This window comes from Felis catus, chromosome C1, assembly GCF_018350175.1.
Source record: "Felis catus isolate Fca126 chromosome C1, F.catus_Fca126_mat1.0, whole genome shotgun sequence".
In the NCBI taxonomy this organism is placed as follows: Eukaryota; Metazoa; Chordata; class Mammalia; order Carnivora; family Felidae; genus Felis; species Felis catus.
Genome location: NC_058375.1, coordinates 55,572,124 through 55,588,295, shown reverse-complemented (window position 1 = coordinate 55,588,295; position 16,172 = coordinate 55,572,124). Strand labels below are relative to the sequence as shown.

General features: G+C 37.2%; 1 protein-coding gene across 1 annotated transcript in view; it reads right to left on the bottom strand.

Annotated features, from left to right (window-relative positions):
- Positions 1–13,212, bottom strand: part of IL23R (interleukin 23 receptor) — a 60,539-nt gene extending 47,327 nt beyond the window's left edge. The window contains exons 1-4 of the mRNA XM_023258809.2: positions 13,095–13,212; positions 11,389–11,491; positions 8,508–8,804; positions 1,512–1,635 (exon numbers count right to left, since the gene is read on the bottom strand). Of these exons, the coding sequence (XP_023114577.2) occupies positions 1,512–1,635; positions 8,508–8,804; positions 11,389–11,458 (491 nt within the window). The 5' untranslated portion in view covers positions 11,459–11,491; positions 13,095–13,212. The remainder of the gene's footprint in view (positions 1–1,511; positions 1,636–8,507; positions 8,805–11,388; positions 11,492–13,094) is intronic.
- Positions 13,213–16,172: the final 2,960 nt, after the last annotated feature.

Genomic DNA, 16,172 nt, shown 5'->3' with positions numbered 1-16,172 from the left:
CCCATAACTTTTTAAAAATTAATTTCGGGGTGCCTGGGTGGCGCAGTCGGTTAAGCGTCCGACTTCAACCAGGTCACGATCTCGCGGTCCGTGAGTTTGAGCCCGGCATCAGGCTCTGGGCTGATGGCTCAGAGCCTGGAGCCTGTTTACGATTCTGTGTCTCCCTCTCTCTCTGCCCCTCCCCCGTTCATGCTCTGTCTCTCTCTGTCCCAAAAATAAATAAAAACGTTGAAAAAAAAATAAAAATTAATTTCATTTTCATCTTTAACAATCGCAGAGGATTCAAAAACAGACTAGCATACATGGATATAGTTTAAATGTAACAAAGAAAGATTTCAGCTGTGTACATTGGGGAGGGGAAAGGGATTTTTTCATATCAACCTTTTCCTATTTTGCAATTTCTGAATAAGCATTCAAATTTAATTTAGTACGAAGTAGTACAACTTTTATGATCAACAATTTATCTTTAAGCATAAAAACTTAAAAGAGGTTTGGCTGCATAGTCACCTTGGCTCCCGAAATCTGGCTATTGGTAAGCATGTAACAGCTATTGTTAAGCATGTAACAGCTATTGTTAAGCATGTAACAAGAGCATTTCCTCAAAGCCCTCCTGGACTGCAGATAGAAAATTAGCACTTTCACTCAGTTATTACTTCAGTTTTAAAACTCAAAGTCCCGTGTCCTGGAGACTCTCTTAGTCTCCGGCAAACCAGAAAAGAGGGTTGGCCTATACAGGCACCAAATTTAAGATTTGGGGATCATTAATAAGTAGTAGCGTCCATGAATTTAGTGCGGTGGACCTGGCTCTGTGCTGCACGCTTTAAAAGCCAAATTCCACTTAAATAATTAGAATAAACCTGTGCATTAGGCTCTATTTTTTAGATCCATTTTAAAGATAAAGAAAGGCGGGGCGCCTGGGTGGCGCAGTCGGTTAAGCGTCCGACTTCAGCCAGGTCACGATCTCGCGGTCCGTGAGTTCGAGCCCCGTGAGTTCGAGCCCCGAGTCAGGCTCTGGGCTGATGGCTCAGAGCCTGGAGCCTGTTTCCGATTCTGTGTCTCCCTCTCTCTCTGCCCCTCCCCCGTTCATGCTCTGTCTCTCTCTGTCCCAAAAATAAATAAAAACGTTGAAAAAAATTTAATAATAAAAAAAAAAGATAAAGAAAGGCAATTTGAAGAGGTTGAGCAAGTTGCCTAAACCCTAGAATGAGGATAGAGCTGGGGTTGAAGCAAAGATCCTTTTAAAACTATTCTGTGCTATATCAGCATCAGGTCCCTGACCCCAGTTACGTACCAATGAATTAAAGGGCAGAAAGATTATAGAACCCATTGTCCCACAGAGTGAAAATATTAATGGCCCAAAAAGCGTTCAGGTAGCTTCACTGATGATAATTAGGGAATTGGGGATAATCAGCATACATTTAATTCTTAAGGCTCATTTTTTGGATCCCTGCTGGAGGCAGAACATTGGAATGGAATGGAATTGCTCATGTTAAACTGTTGAAGGAACCTACCTCTTCACATACACCACATACATTGTGTCTATGTAGGTGGGCTTCCCAGAATTCCAGGTACAAGTCATGTTGCCTGAATATTCATAAATGACACAGGTTACCTTGTCAGGAACATCTGGTGGATCTGCAACAAAATGTATCACTTAGGAGCCACCATACAAACATAAAGTTCTTTATAAAGTAGCTAGCTGATAAACTTCCCATTTTATTTAGGAAACCAGCTCAACTGGCATTCAATACTTCCCTCATTCCATCCCTACCACCTCACCTAACATCCTACTTTGCCATCAAACATTGCTACTCTCCTTTGTATACTATATTCTCCACTCTTCTGGGGATACTAATATGATCAAGTTTCTCCTATCAAAAAAAAAAATAATAATAACTCCTCAAATTCTCTCTCCTCAGCTACCACTATCTCCTTTTTTTAACAGCTAAACTAAGGGTCCTATATTATACTGGCCTTTTACTTCATCTCCCATTTGCTCTTGAACCCCAGGCAATCAAGATTCAGACCCACAATTCCACCAAAACCACTGTTGTGAAGGTCGTTAATGACTTTCTAATTAACAAATTCCGAAATATCTGTGCAATCACCATTGAACTTGACTTCTGCAGCATTTGCTGTTTTGGTCCCTTTCCCCTTGAAACCTTTGCCTTTGGCTCTTGTGAAAGGATCCCAAAAAAGTGTTTTTTCTTTCACCCCATCAGACTGTTTCCTCTTCTGGCACCTATTCCACTACTCACTTTAAAAGTTTAGTGTTTATACATACAATGGACTATTACTCAGCCTCAAAAAGGAAGGGAACTCTGATACATGCTACAACATGGATGGAAGTAGATGGTTGCCAGGGTGGGGGATGGGGAAAATAAGAGTTGCTTAATGGGCACAGAGTTTCAGTTTTGCAAGATGAAAATAGTTCTGGAAATGAATGGTAGTGACGGAAAATGATGGTGATTGCAGAACAGTGTGAATGTACTTCATGCCTCAGAACTATACACTTAAGAATAGTTAGAAAATATATTTCATATTATGTATCTTTTACCACAATAAAAAATGACTAAACGTTTTTTGGGGGGCTCCTGGGTGGCTCAGTCCGTTGAGTGTCTGTCTATTGATTTCGGTTCAGGTCATGATCCCAGGGTTGTGGAATCAAATACTACGTCAGGCTCTGTGCTGAGTGCTGAATCTGGAGGCTGCTTAAGTTTCTGTCTCTCTCCTGGAATGCCTGGGTGGCTCAGTGGGTTAAGCATCTGACTTTGACTCAGGTCATGATCTTGTGGTCCATGTATTTAAGACCCATATCAGACTCTGTGCTGACAGTTCAGAGCCTGGAGCCTGCTTCCAAATCTGTGTCTCCCTCTCTCTCTGCCCCTCCCCCACTCACACTCTGTATCTCTCTCTATCAAAAATAAATAAACACTTAAAAAAAAAAAGATTCTGTCTCCCTCTGCCCATCTCACCCACTCATGTGCTCTTTCTCTAAAATAATTAAAATTTTTTTGGTATTCACAGAATTCTATTTCAACATTCTCTTTCTCCCTCCCTGCATCCCCTTTAGCTCTTTTTCTAAGTGACCATAATATGGAGAACATTGTTTAGTTTTTATCTGTTAGCTTCTTTACCTTTTGAGAACTGAAATCTTGCTCACTCCCAACCTCATCCCCACTCCACTCCTGCCTCAAGGGCTGTTACTCACTAGGCTTTACCTACAAGTGTATCCTTGACCTAGGCTGACTAAAGAGTATTTCCCTTTGGAATGAACACATGATTTAAGATGAACCAATCAGCATTCTCCAAGGGGCTTTTTGGAGAGCCATTGTAAGAGGTATTTTCTTACCCCTAGAAATTGCTGTCTCTGAGTAACATGTGAACCATGAGCTGCTGGTGGCCATCTTGGATTTAAGAATGAAGACAACATAGGGGTGTCTGGGAGGCTCAGTCAGTTAAGTGAAAGGCTCTTGATCTCACAGTTTGTGAATTCAAACCCGTGCATCAGGATCTGCACTGACAGCACAGGGCCTGCTTAGGATTCTCTCTCTCTCTCTCTCTCTCCCTCCCTCCCTCCCTCCCTCTCAAAAATAAATAAAAATTAGGAGAAAAACAATCTTAAAAAAAAAAAGAATTAAGACAACACGGGGGAAAAAACCCATGAAGAGATAGGAAAAGATGAGAATTCCAATGACATTATTGGAGCCCTAATGGTCTCTGAAGTCTATGAAACCCCAACAACTGTAGAATGACATCTGCAATTTTCAGTTACATCATCCAACAATAAATGACCAAGGTCAAGATAAAAAAAAGAAGTATGGAAATATGGAGTGTTTATCATGTAGTCACTTTTCAGGTGTGGCTCTCTTGGCTTGTCCCTACACTCACAATACTGCTTGCAAAAGTTGACTACTCAGCAAATGACAAGAAAAATGGAAAAATGGGGGCTCAGGAAGAATAAAAATATGGACATCTATGCACCTGAGGTTATAGCCAAATATTTATCTTACATACAAATATATACTTACACTTCACCTGCACATCATCTACTAAGAATATTACTTGTAAAATCAAAAAATAAATATATGAAAAAGTTTTCCTCATTACAAATTGAAACAATAATAGATATCATTTAGACCTATAAAATTGGCAAGGATTTTGAAAAAATGGTAATCCACAGTGTTGGAATGGACTTCAGGGAAATCCTCTAACACTCCTGTTGGTGGGAGTACAAACTGGTACAACCTTTATGGAGAGCACTTTACATATTACTATCTTTAAAATCAAGAGCAATATCTTGCAACCCAGCAATTTTACATCTAGGAATGCATCCTTAATGAAATGTTCAAAGATACACAAAAATATTTGGCCAAGAGTGTGTGCCTCTTAAAGTACTGTTTATAATAATTAATAAGTTGGAGACAACCTAATACCCCAAAATAGGGTTAAATAAACTATAATAAACTCCTAAAATACATCCAAAAACAAAGTTGTAGAAGATAGTTTAAATATCTGGCCTCCGGAAAGCACTAGAAATATGTTTAATTAAGTAAATTCTTGCCATATGATAAAGTGAAAAATGCAGGCTGTGAAACACTGTAGTGAGAGAGACAGAAAGGCATAGACAGAGAGAGAGGGGTTGGGAGAGGGAGACAGAGGTGGAGAGAGAGGGGGAGAGATGGGAAGAGACAGAGAGACTGAAGCTTGAAAGATCTATTTCAAATTATTAAAGAGGGATTGCTAGTAGTGAAATTATGGGATTATAGAGATAATGGGTATTTCCTTTGTGCTGGTCTAAATTTTTAAAAACTTTCTACGTTGTATGCAATTTGATTTTACAATTAAAAAACTATTTCAAGCAGTAAGAACATACTAAAGTTCTTTAGAACATTTTGGTGAGTTGTAGCATTGAATTACAATGGGGACAAACTGGACTCCAAGTAGGGGAAAATAAATTTTTTTTTTTTGAGTCATAAAGGGGGTAAATTTAAGTCATTTTGGACATGGATTGAGTTGTGGTCCTGCACTGATTACAGTGATTTGTGCTGAAGTTATTTTTCCTCCTGAGACATGAGCCAGAGAGTATCATTGATTTGGCCATCATAAAAAACAACGGTCAGTCTTTTGGGTTGTTATTCCACAGCATTCTATATGAAGTGAGTGCTCAGGTTTGTAAATGTCTAGTGGTTAATTAACTTTGCAAAATATCAAAGTTATATACACATATGCAAAGTTTATATACACAAAGTTTATATACACATATGCAAATAAACAGAATATTTGTTAATATGAAGCTATGTAAAGATGGGAGTATGATTATGGTTATGAGAATAAGATGGGGTTATTATTAATCTCATTGCCCCTTTATCCAATGTCAAGGGTAAAAACCCCGTCATTTAAGTATGAGGCTTATGTTTTTGCTTTTTCCCAGCAATCCCATCCCTCCCCTATTATTGGAGCACTTATTAATCACAGGCCGGATTTCTCGTGAATTCAGAGTCTAGCCAACGATCATTTTCTACTGAGAGTTTCTTAAAGGCAGAGTCCCTTTTCTTTGAATTTCTACCATTTAACACATTTTTGGCGCAGAGCAACCACTCAGTAAAGCTATCTCATAATTTGATTGGCTTGATTAATAAAATGATAATGAGAAGAATTTACAGTGAACAGAGGCACAATGCTTCTGGCAAAGATCACTCTGTAATTCCTTACCCAAGGAGAGCACAGGTCAGCCTAATTGTGCCTGTAATAATGATACTAGATAGCAACGTCAAAGACAAATATTCAGGGACTTTTGTTGGATAAGAACTCTGCTTTCATCCCAATAAGTAGAGATCAAAGATGGTTAAAATTTGGGGAGCTCTTGATTTTGGCTCAGGTCATGACCTTATGGTTTGTGAGATCAAACCCCGAGTCAGGCTCCACTCTGACAGGGCTCTGTGCTGACAGCACAGAGCTTGCTTGGGATTCTCTTTATCCCTCTCTCTGTCTCTTCCTATCTACCCCTTCCCTGTTTGTTCTCTCTCTCAATATATAAATAATCTAAAAAAAAAAAAAGATGGTTAAAATTGAAGGAAGTCAAAGACATTTAAACTTTTAAATAAATGATTAAGTGGAAACAGACTGTTCCATGTATGTTTTTTTAATGTGGTATTTTTAAATGAATAAAGACATCTTACAGTACTTTATCTCATGATTGGTGTGAATCTGATAAACTTCCCGTAATATGTGTGCATTTAATCATAGATGAATTCTAGAAAGTGTTTAAAATTATGGCTAAAAATAGGAATTGTGATAATGTTTATATTTCACAAATTACATATTAAAGTACAGAAGCTTTTAAATATATTTGGATTTCTTTTCAGGAAAAGCACTGACTCATTTATTTTCTCTCTCTTTTATGACTTGTTTCTAGTCTAAAAAAATACATGTAATCATTTTGTTCAAAACAGTGATGGTAAGTTAACATAGTAAAGCTCACAGGACAAATACTCTGTGATCAAAGTAACCCAGTGAAAGCAATGTAATTTCTAGAGTACCACAAAAACCCTCAGAAACCTTTTTTGACCTACTTAAATAGGAAGTTTTGTTTGCTAAGAATGCAGAGCTCAAGAACCCAGGGGTTCTTGGGTCTAAGAGTTAGAGTAAATTCTTACCTGGCAGTTACAATTTCACACTCATAACCAGAGGTCTGTGTAAGAAGTTACAACTCACAAAGTAAATAAATGGAAAGAGTGATGTTCTTTTTAAGCAGCCAGCAGCAGAGAATCTAAATTCTTCTATGATGTTGTCCCAGAAGGGGGCACAGGCCATTCCCTGGCCCTAAACGTGGCCTGGTGGTTGTGTTTGGGGGCAGAGCTGTTGGGGGCAATATGTCACCCAAACTGGAACCCACGGAAGGAAGCCATACTTCTTTTGTCTCCTTTCTTCCTCTGGCTCAAATTAAAAGCTAACCTTTCCCCATCACTGTGAAAATTGCTTATTTGCCCTCCAAAGAAATTGTATCTTCTCTCAACACCCCACCAACACCCCCAAAGGATAAATAGTAAAATATTTAAGCATTAAGTGTTGTTTATGTTTCCTGAGGATGTGGACAAGCTAAGGTGCCCTCATATATCAGATAAGATGTCTGCCTGTGGCTTCAATTCCCATAATTTAGGGCATGTTTAGTGTGTTATCAATTTAAGGTGTGAGTTTGCTAGCTTTATTGTTTGACCCCAAAACTTAGTATTTTCCTTCCTCAGTTCACCTCTACTACCTTCCATAGCTCTTCTTTCTTTTGAAAATCGTGCAAGATCAGGTGCCCAGAGTTAAGTAGGACAATGGCCTTATTCAGAACAAGGAAGCCTCTTGTATCCTAGCTGTCCACTCTAGGTGCAAGTCGTGAACACCAGGTGGTCTTGCTCTTGCAAGTTAAAATCTGGAGATGAGGAAAAATAAAAACTCAGATTTGATTCTCAAAAGTGTGGGGAAGGGAGCATGACAAAGACTCCACACTGCACAATGGTGTTGCACTTTAAAATGTATAACATGCTTTTAAGTAGTTTATTAAAATTTGCTGCTTACCACAGCCAGAATAATTAGCCTTATTTTACAGACATGGAATCAAGGCTCAGACTGGTTAACTTGCCCAAGGTCACACAGCTGGTAAGTATAGCAGGCACACAAAGCTAGTTTTGCAACTGCTTTTGTTTTGTAAATCTTAGTCTCAGAATTTTTTTTTATGGAATCTGCTTCAAGGTTGAGGCTATTATTTTGGAAAGCAAGTAACAAAAAACATAAGTGTAAAGCAGATGAAAAGAGCAATACTTAAAAATCTGAGGATGCTGCCCCTCATGTATGCTGTGTTTGGACAGGCTGGTGTTGAAAATTTGTTTTTTGAATACATCAGCAACATTGAAAGTTGCTGTAGAGTGTAGAAGTGTAGAATAGAAGTGTAGAAGTGCTGTAGAAGTGTAGAGTTCACACTGAAGATTCACATGTCTGTCTTCCCTTAAAGAGTCAAAGATTCAGGGGCACCTGGGTGGTTCAGTCGGGTAAGGGTCCTATTTCAGCTCAGGTCATGATCTCGCCATTCGTGAGTTCGGGCCCCACATCAGGCTCTGTGCTGACAGTCCAGAGCCTGGAGCCTGCCTCAAATTCTGTGTCTCCCTCTCTCTCTGCCCCTTCCCTGATCATGGTCTGTCTTTCTCTCTCAAAAATAAATAGACATTAAAAAAAAAAAAGATTTAGGAAAACCAGATCCTTATAAATGATGGAGCTGGGCAGTGGCTATTCGCCAGTAGACCTCTTTGTGCTTTTCTCTCTGCACGGATCCCACCAGCCTCCTTAACTCCTTTATTTCACTAACCTGGCCCCCGGAAACATTTCAGTTTGCAATTCTTATATTAAACTAGTACAAGAAGTAAACTATATTAATTAGCCTCTATTTTTAGACAAGATTTTAGACTAGTTAATTGCTAGATTAGCTTTCATTTGAATTTTGAATGCACCCCAACACTTACATCCAGAAGAAATGTCTTTTCCACATATCAATGTCTCTTGAAAATATCCAGGACATTCAGCAGTGCAGTACATAGAGGCATGTGGCTCCAGAAAGTTGTTATACCAAAGCCGAGCTGTTGTTTTATTAATTCTTGTGATTCGAAATCTTTCTTTGATGCCATTTTTATAAAAATAAAGTTTCTTTGGTTGGCAGTTCTTAATTTCTGCTTGGCAATATATAGAGACATTCATACCCATCTTAAAAACTGTGGCTGGTTCTACCCACATGTGGCCAGAGCAGTTTATATTTGTAATTCCTGGAAACAAATAGATAAAATAAAAAATTCCATGTAAAACATTAAAGCAAGAGAGTCAGATGAATATGCTGTTGCATTTAAATTTTATTCTTTTCCTATTAATTAAATGATTTCCATTGGAAAAAAGTTTAGGACCAACTGTATCTTTCCATTGATTAGTTTATTATAATGTACTTTTAGCAGGCTTCTGTGGATGCTCAGTAACAGGATACAAAACTGGAGTCTGCCTTTAAGCTACTCTGTCTAAAGAGCAAATATAATTAGCTCTCCTTATTTAAAGTAGAGAACTGACGCATTATGAGGCTATGCCATTTTTCAAAGGTAAGATTAGAAATAACACCTGGCATTGCAGAATCCAAACCCCATTCTCTAGGCACTCCATCAATCTGTCATTCTTCTGTAGATAATGGCTACTTTTATCACAAAATTTTGAGTTTAATGAGTAAAACCATACTCTTATAATGACAAAAATCTATTGCTTGATAACCACTTAAAATTCATCATTAATTTAATATATAGGAATAATATAGGAAAATGTCCAGAATGTATTTTGGTAAAAAGTAACTTGCAAAACAACACACTTAATAATAGGTTTAGTACCAGAAGTAAATAGAGTGAATGAGGAGAAATACACTAAGATTTTAACAATGATAATCTGTGTGTGTTAGTCTAGTTTTTTCATTTTTACTTGCATATTTCTGTGTTTTAAAAATTATATAATGAATGTATTACTTTTATAACCCCAAGCAATAATTAAAAGTCATTTTCATAAACTCAAATGACAGTGCAATGCAGTATCAGTTAAATTAAACTCACATCAAGGAAAATTTATTATTGTCTTTTTGTGGAAATACTTGCATTAAAACATCCTAGAATCTTACCAATCTTATCAAGGTAATTATTTGATTTTAAAAGGTCCTTAGCTATGGACTACAATGCTTAAAGAATTAACTTGCATAATATAAATGTAATTGAATATTTCCATTTACATAACGAACATTTAGGTATAAATAGGAAATATTTAAATGTTAAAAATAGTGATAAAAATAATTCCATCACTTTTAATGGGAAATTGAAGCCAAAGATAAGAAAAGGAAGTTTTAAGGAAACATCTGACTACTTTCAATAAGGTCAACAATTCAGGTTTAGACAAACTACATCTCCAGCACCTTAAAAAAAATATGTGAATACTATCATGAAATTGCTGTGAGTAGTGTTTGAGAATACACAGAAAATGTAAAAAAATATCAGAAGACTTCAGATTTGGACAAATGTTGGTTTTCAAAAGCAGAATAAAGAATAACCCCAGAAACTTTGGACCACCGAGCTTTGCTACGTTCAGGAATGAATTAGTAAGTCCATGATTTTTCAGTACCTAAAAAAAAAAAAATCTGTAACCAGTGAGAGTCAACATAGATTATGTAAGAATAAGTTATATGTTAATTTCTCTTTTTAATGGGGTTAGTAGATTGGTCAGAGGAATGTTAAACTTTATTATTATTTCAGCAGAGCTATTGAAAAGGGGAACATACCATGTTAATAGAAAATTTGGAAAAAATGTAGTCTGGATGATATTAAAACTATTCATAGATTGAACAAAATATATAAAATAATATCTAATGGACAGCTCTAGGGTCTCTAATGCCATGTCAGAGGAGCCTGACTTATTTCTCTACACTCTATTAATTACTTGAATGTATCAACAGAAGTCCTACTTATCGTTTGCATATTTCAATCTCCTAAATCTTGGATAGTGGTTGGCCTGATTCTGGCAGTGTCTGATATCCTGCTGGAGGGGTTCTAGTTCTGATGACAAGGCTACCTCTATATCAATATATAGAGGTATATATCAATATATTGGTATAACTACCAATATAGTTGTGTTCCAGCCTACAGAAGACATTGTTGCTTTTGTCACTATTCTGAGTAATTTGCATGGTTTGCAAAGCTTCCTTCCAGGTCTAGAACCCTACCTTAGTGTTGCTTGTCTCCCACTAAATAAATTTCTACCCCCTGCCCAGGACACCAAGTCCCCAGTAAAAACTCTCAGATGTCAAGGCTATTATGCCTGAATTTCTGACAATCCCCTTCCTGGATTCCTCAAAGCTGCTTATGCTTGTATCTGTAATAATGCCAGATGTTTGTGTGAATTATAAGATAGGAATAATAATAGCCAATACCATTGCATGAAGTTGTGAGAAATAAAAGGCTTAGTTAGCCCAGTGCCTGACACATAGTGCCTGTCAACAAATAAATTGTGGAGTTGAATTAAATTCAAATGTTTGATGGATTATCATATAACAATTGTAACAGTTCAAAGATAGAACACGCCAACTCAGAATAATATGCTTATTCATAGAAATGTGCATATATGAGTTAGAAGTTTGTTTATTAGGGAAAGGAATTCTGCCATTAGGGGGGCGGTTGGACTCTTTTATTTCATTCCATATAATATTTATGTGCATATAGTTTTTCCCAATCTAATTTTTGGTTCTTCAGAGACCCTAGAATAGTGCCTTGAAAACAATAACCACTCAACATATTTTTAAATAAAAGAAAGCAATAGGTACTAAAAATACTATACCTCCATGACACCAGTTGAAGAATATGTAAATAGCTATTACCACATCCCATTGAATTGTGACCTGATTCATGCCTGAAAGCAGGAAATAGCTTTTTGTTGCCCTCTAGAAAAAATATGAAAAAGTTTTAAATTATAATATTTTAATAAAATAACCATAATAAAGGCATTACATTTTTTCCTAACAGTTATTATTGCCTTTGATGAGAACATTTCAATAGGAAGAAAAGAAAGGAGGAGGGAAGGAAGGAAGAAAAGAGGGGAAGGGAGAAAGGAAGGGAGGCAAACAGGGCAAAGAAAAGTCAGTGGTATGTAAGGAGGTATGATACAGATGGAAAAGTAAAGTAAAAGAATGGTCTTTTATACCCTTCAAAAGTCACTAGGATTTACCTTACTAGGACATTTTGACCCTTAATAAAATACCCTTTCTTCTAATCTAGTCTCTCTCATCAGAAATCTCTGCTCTCACTCCTGGCCAGATTTCTATGCCTTAGACGTTCCAGAAATATCAGTCTTTGATGAGTTAAACTTAGGAAAAGCCAAAAAGTTCAGAAGTTCCAGAAAAAGGCATTCACAATGAAGAAAGATGAAGTGAGACAAAGGTATATGTGCTATCACCAATTAAATTTATATAAAATTCCTTTCCTCTGTAGACAGCTCAAAAGACACACATTATATAAATTCCAAACAATATTACCATTAGTTTATGACTAGTTGCATTATTTACTCAGTTACTTACATTTTTATTTAAATGTTACTTTACATTATTATTTAATAACCAACATTATTCAGTTACCTTTATGTTTAATAAAACCTGAGCCTTTCATATAAGACAGCAAAACAAAATCATGACTCATCATATAGCATAAAATATCTGATAACATTCTTAAAACCTGGGGTCCCCATGACCCCCATGAATATAGGAACACCTTTCATAATTTGCTAGCAATATGAGGTCTTCTCTTTATAAATAATAAGCAAAACAAAATCTAAAATGTTCCTGGTTAGAAGTTAACTACTCACCCCAATAGAATATATACAACAATAATTGTTTAAAGTGATATAGTATCAGACAACATTTGAGTATAAACTTTCATCTGTAACCACTCTATAAAATATCGCAAGAACTTACAAGAAAAAACAACCGGAGCCCCTGGGTGGCTCAATCAGTTAAGTATCTGACTCTTGCTTTCAGCTCAAGTCATGATCTAGGATTGAGCCCTACATCGGTTCTTTGCTGACAGCAAGGAGCCTGCTTGGGGATTCTCTTTCTCCCTCTCTTTCTGCTTCTCCCCCATTTGTGTTCTCGTGTGTGCTCTCTTTCTCTCAAAAATAAGTAAACATTAAAAAAGAAAGAAAGAGGGTCACCTAAGTGGCTCAGTTGATTAGCGTCCGACTTCAGCTCAGTTCATGATCTCTCAGTTAGTGAGTTGGAGCCCCACGTAGGGCTCTGGTGCTGATAGCTCAGAACCTGGAGTCTGCTGCAGATTCTATGTCTCCCTTTCTCTCTGCCCCTCTCCAGCTCATTCTCTCTCTCTCTCTCTCTCTCTCTCTCTCTCTCTCTCTTTCTCTTTCTCTCTCTCTCTCTCAAAAATAAATAAACATTAAAAATTTTTTTAAAGGAAAGAAAGAGAAAAACAACCTGTGCCATGTATTTCCATAGAAAATATAGCTGTTTTTAAGCATTTGGATGATCATGGTTTGTTTACCTTTTAACTTGTTTGAAGCACATAATTCCACTTCAGAGCCAGGCTGCTACCTTGTTGCCTGCATCATGTCCTCTTTCCCCACTGTCTGTCAATAATCACTTCAGATTTTCAGCAATGAGGCAAATGGAAATGTTAGCAAAGCCCTGACCTACATTTCAGACTCTTGAACTCAAACTGTCCAATTCAAAATGACTGGCTCTAATGTCACTATTTGGGAAAACCCAGATTACTGAAAGTGAACTGCTTTGTCAGTACTTTTTTTTCTCAGCTTAATTTAAAATGATCTGTCTCGTCCAAGAAGTAGAACCCCTATACAGGTTCTATCTGTCAGAATCTTTGACACCAAAAATATGATGCTTAGCTTTAATTTGCAATTAACATTGATATTTATTATAAACCATTTTCTTAAGAAAGTTTAAATGCTACCATTGACCATTCATTTATTTAACAAACATTTTTGGGTATCTAATATGTGTCAGCCATTGTTCTGGGTATTAAGGATATGATGGTGATTAATTACTGAACAGCTCTTTTGTTGTATTGTTTAAAGTGATTAAATGGTAGATCAGTTGTTTTGAACTATCACAGGATTCTACAGGCAAATAAAAAATTACCAAATATTTGGTACATTTATAGAAGTCCTCACCAAGAGCTTTTCTTGGCGTGCTTTTTCCTCCCATGTCCTTGGTTGCTTCTACTTGAGTATCTTTTCACTCTGTGTATTTCTTTTTATTGTAAATGACAGTTAAGTTACTTGTTTCAATGAACTTCTTGAAGCCAGAAACTCCATCCTGCCTTTTCAATTTTTATATCTTTGGTACCTAGCATAATATAATACTCTGGGGAAACATTCAAAACATTTCTATGCTCAGATTTATTTTAGACAGTGAAGATTAGAATGTTTGTGGGTGAAGGCTGGGCATCAATATTTTTACACCTCCCTGCCATGTGATTAGTGATTATAATGAGCAGTCAGGGTTGAGAATTATTGGAATATAAGAATGAGTATCTTTGAAGACCACACAAAAGAAAGGACTGTCAACTGGATGTCAATGATTAGGAACAATTTGACAAGCTGTGAAGGAAAGGGTGTGGGAAAACATTTCACATATGAGAACAGAATGTGCAAGTAATAGAGATGTTTTGGGACAAGCTAGTTGAAGGGAATAGGATTTGAGCTAGAAAATTAAGGCCAGTGGCAGAATGTGATTACTGGGTTTTGTATTCCTGCTAAGTGGTTTAACCTTTGTCTTGAAGTCAGTCAGAGATAGCAAAGATTGGTAAGCAGAGAAATAACATAATCAGATTGGATTTTAAAGAGATAATTCTAGGGGCGCCTGGGTGGCTCAGTAGGTTAAGTGTCCCACTTCGGCTCAGGTATTAATCTTGTGGTTTGTGAGTTGGAGCCCCGTGACAGGCTCTCTGCTGACAGCTCAGAGCCTGGAGCCTTCTTCAGATTCTGTGACTCCCTGTCTCTCTGCCCCTCCCAGCTCGTGCTCCGTCTCTGTCTCTCAAAAAATAAACGTTAAGAAAAATGTAAAAAAAGGTAATTCTAATTATTGTGTGGAGCATTGAATGAAGATAAAGAGCCCATTTAAGTTATTGAAAATCGGAAGCTGGTGAGGGCACAAAGCAAAGCAATGGCAGCAAGAACTCAGAGGAAGAAACAGCATTGGGAGCTATGTGGAGGCAGATTGGACAAAATGGCGACCCCTGCAGTTGTGCAGTAAACAACACTTGTTGGGAGCTAAGAAATCAGGAGCATGAAGAATGACTCTCGTGGTGATTTTTGCTGACCCAGTAGATAAGGGCATTAACTGAGCACACAAAAGGAGTGATAGGGAAGTGATGAGTTTGATTCTGGTCATGATGATTTGGAGGAGCTTACAACATATTCAGAGAAAACTGTCTAGAGGCCATCGTAGACACTGGTAAACTTGGGAGGGAAGTTTGAGCTGAAGATCTAAATTTGGAAGATTTCAGCATGTCAGCAGTTTTAAAACTGAGATTAGAATAAGAAAACTTAGCACATCTAGAATCGTAAGGGAAGGGAGCAGGTGGACAGAACCAAGAAATCTTGACCAAAGGACAAGAAGAAGAGATACAAGGAGTGTGTGGCCAGTGTCCAATGGTCAGAGATTAAATATGATAAGAACTAAAAGGAAATGTTGGATTTGACAATAGTTAGTCTTCCCTGAGAAGAGTTTTAGAGAAGAAATGGAGGTAGAAAGGAGACTAAAATGAGTTAGAATAAAAAATAAAAAAGAGGATATTGGCTAATCTTTCAGGAATTTGGACAGTGAAGATGCTACTGATGGGGAGCTTTGTGCAAATGAAGATTTATTTATTGTTTTAAATGGGGGTTGGTGGTGGTGCCTCTTCTTTGGTGAACAGTCCAGTCACATCTTTTATCCATTTCGTTAGTTTGTTGTTTTTCTTATTATTGAGTTTTGAGAGTTCTTTATATGTTTGGAAACCAGTCCTTTATCACATATACATTGTACAAATATTTTGTCCTGGTCTGTCTCTTACCTTTTCATTTGACATACCAATGTCATTTGAGAACAGAAACTTTTAATTTTGATTAAGTCTGATTCATTATTTTATTTTCTTTTTTAAAAATATTTTTCTTTTTCTTTATTTCAGAGGGTGAGAGAGAGAATAAGTTGGGCGGGGGTGAGAGAGAGAGAGAGAGAGAGAGAGAGAGAGAGAGAGAGAGAGAATCCCAAGCAGGCTACACGCTTAGCAGGAAGCCCAACGTGGTGCTCAATCCCATGACCCTGGGGTCATGACCTGAGCTGAAATCAAGAGTTGGACCCTCAACTGACTGAGCCACCTGGGTGCTCCCCCCAATTAATTATTTTAATGTTCCATTTGTTTTTCCCTGCTTACATTTTCATCAACAGATTAATACATAATCTTATTGTATGTGTGTTTCCGTTTAAAGACACCTTACTTAATCTATATTGCTGATTCGTTAACACTGAACTCAGGGCCAATAACATCATAACTCATGCCTGAACAAAGCTCACCAACACATGGAGTTTCTTTGTAATATACATTGCAACCTTCTTGTGC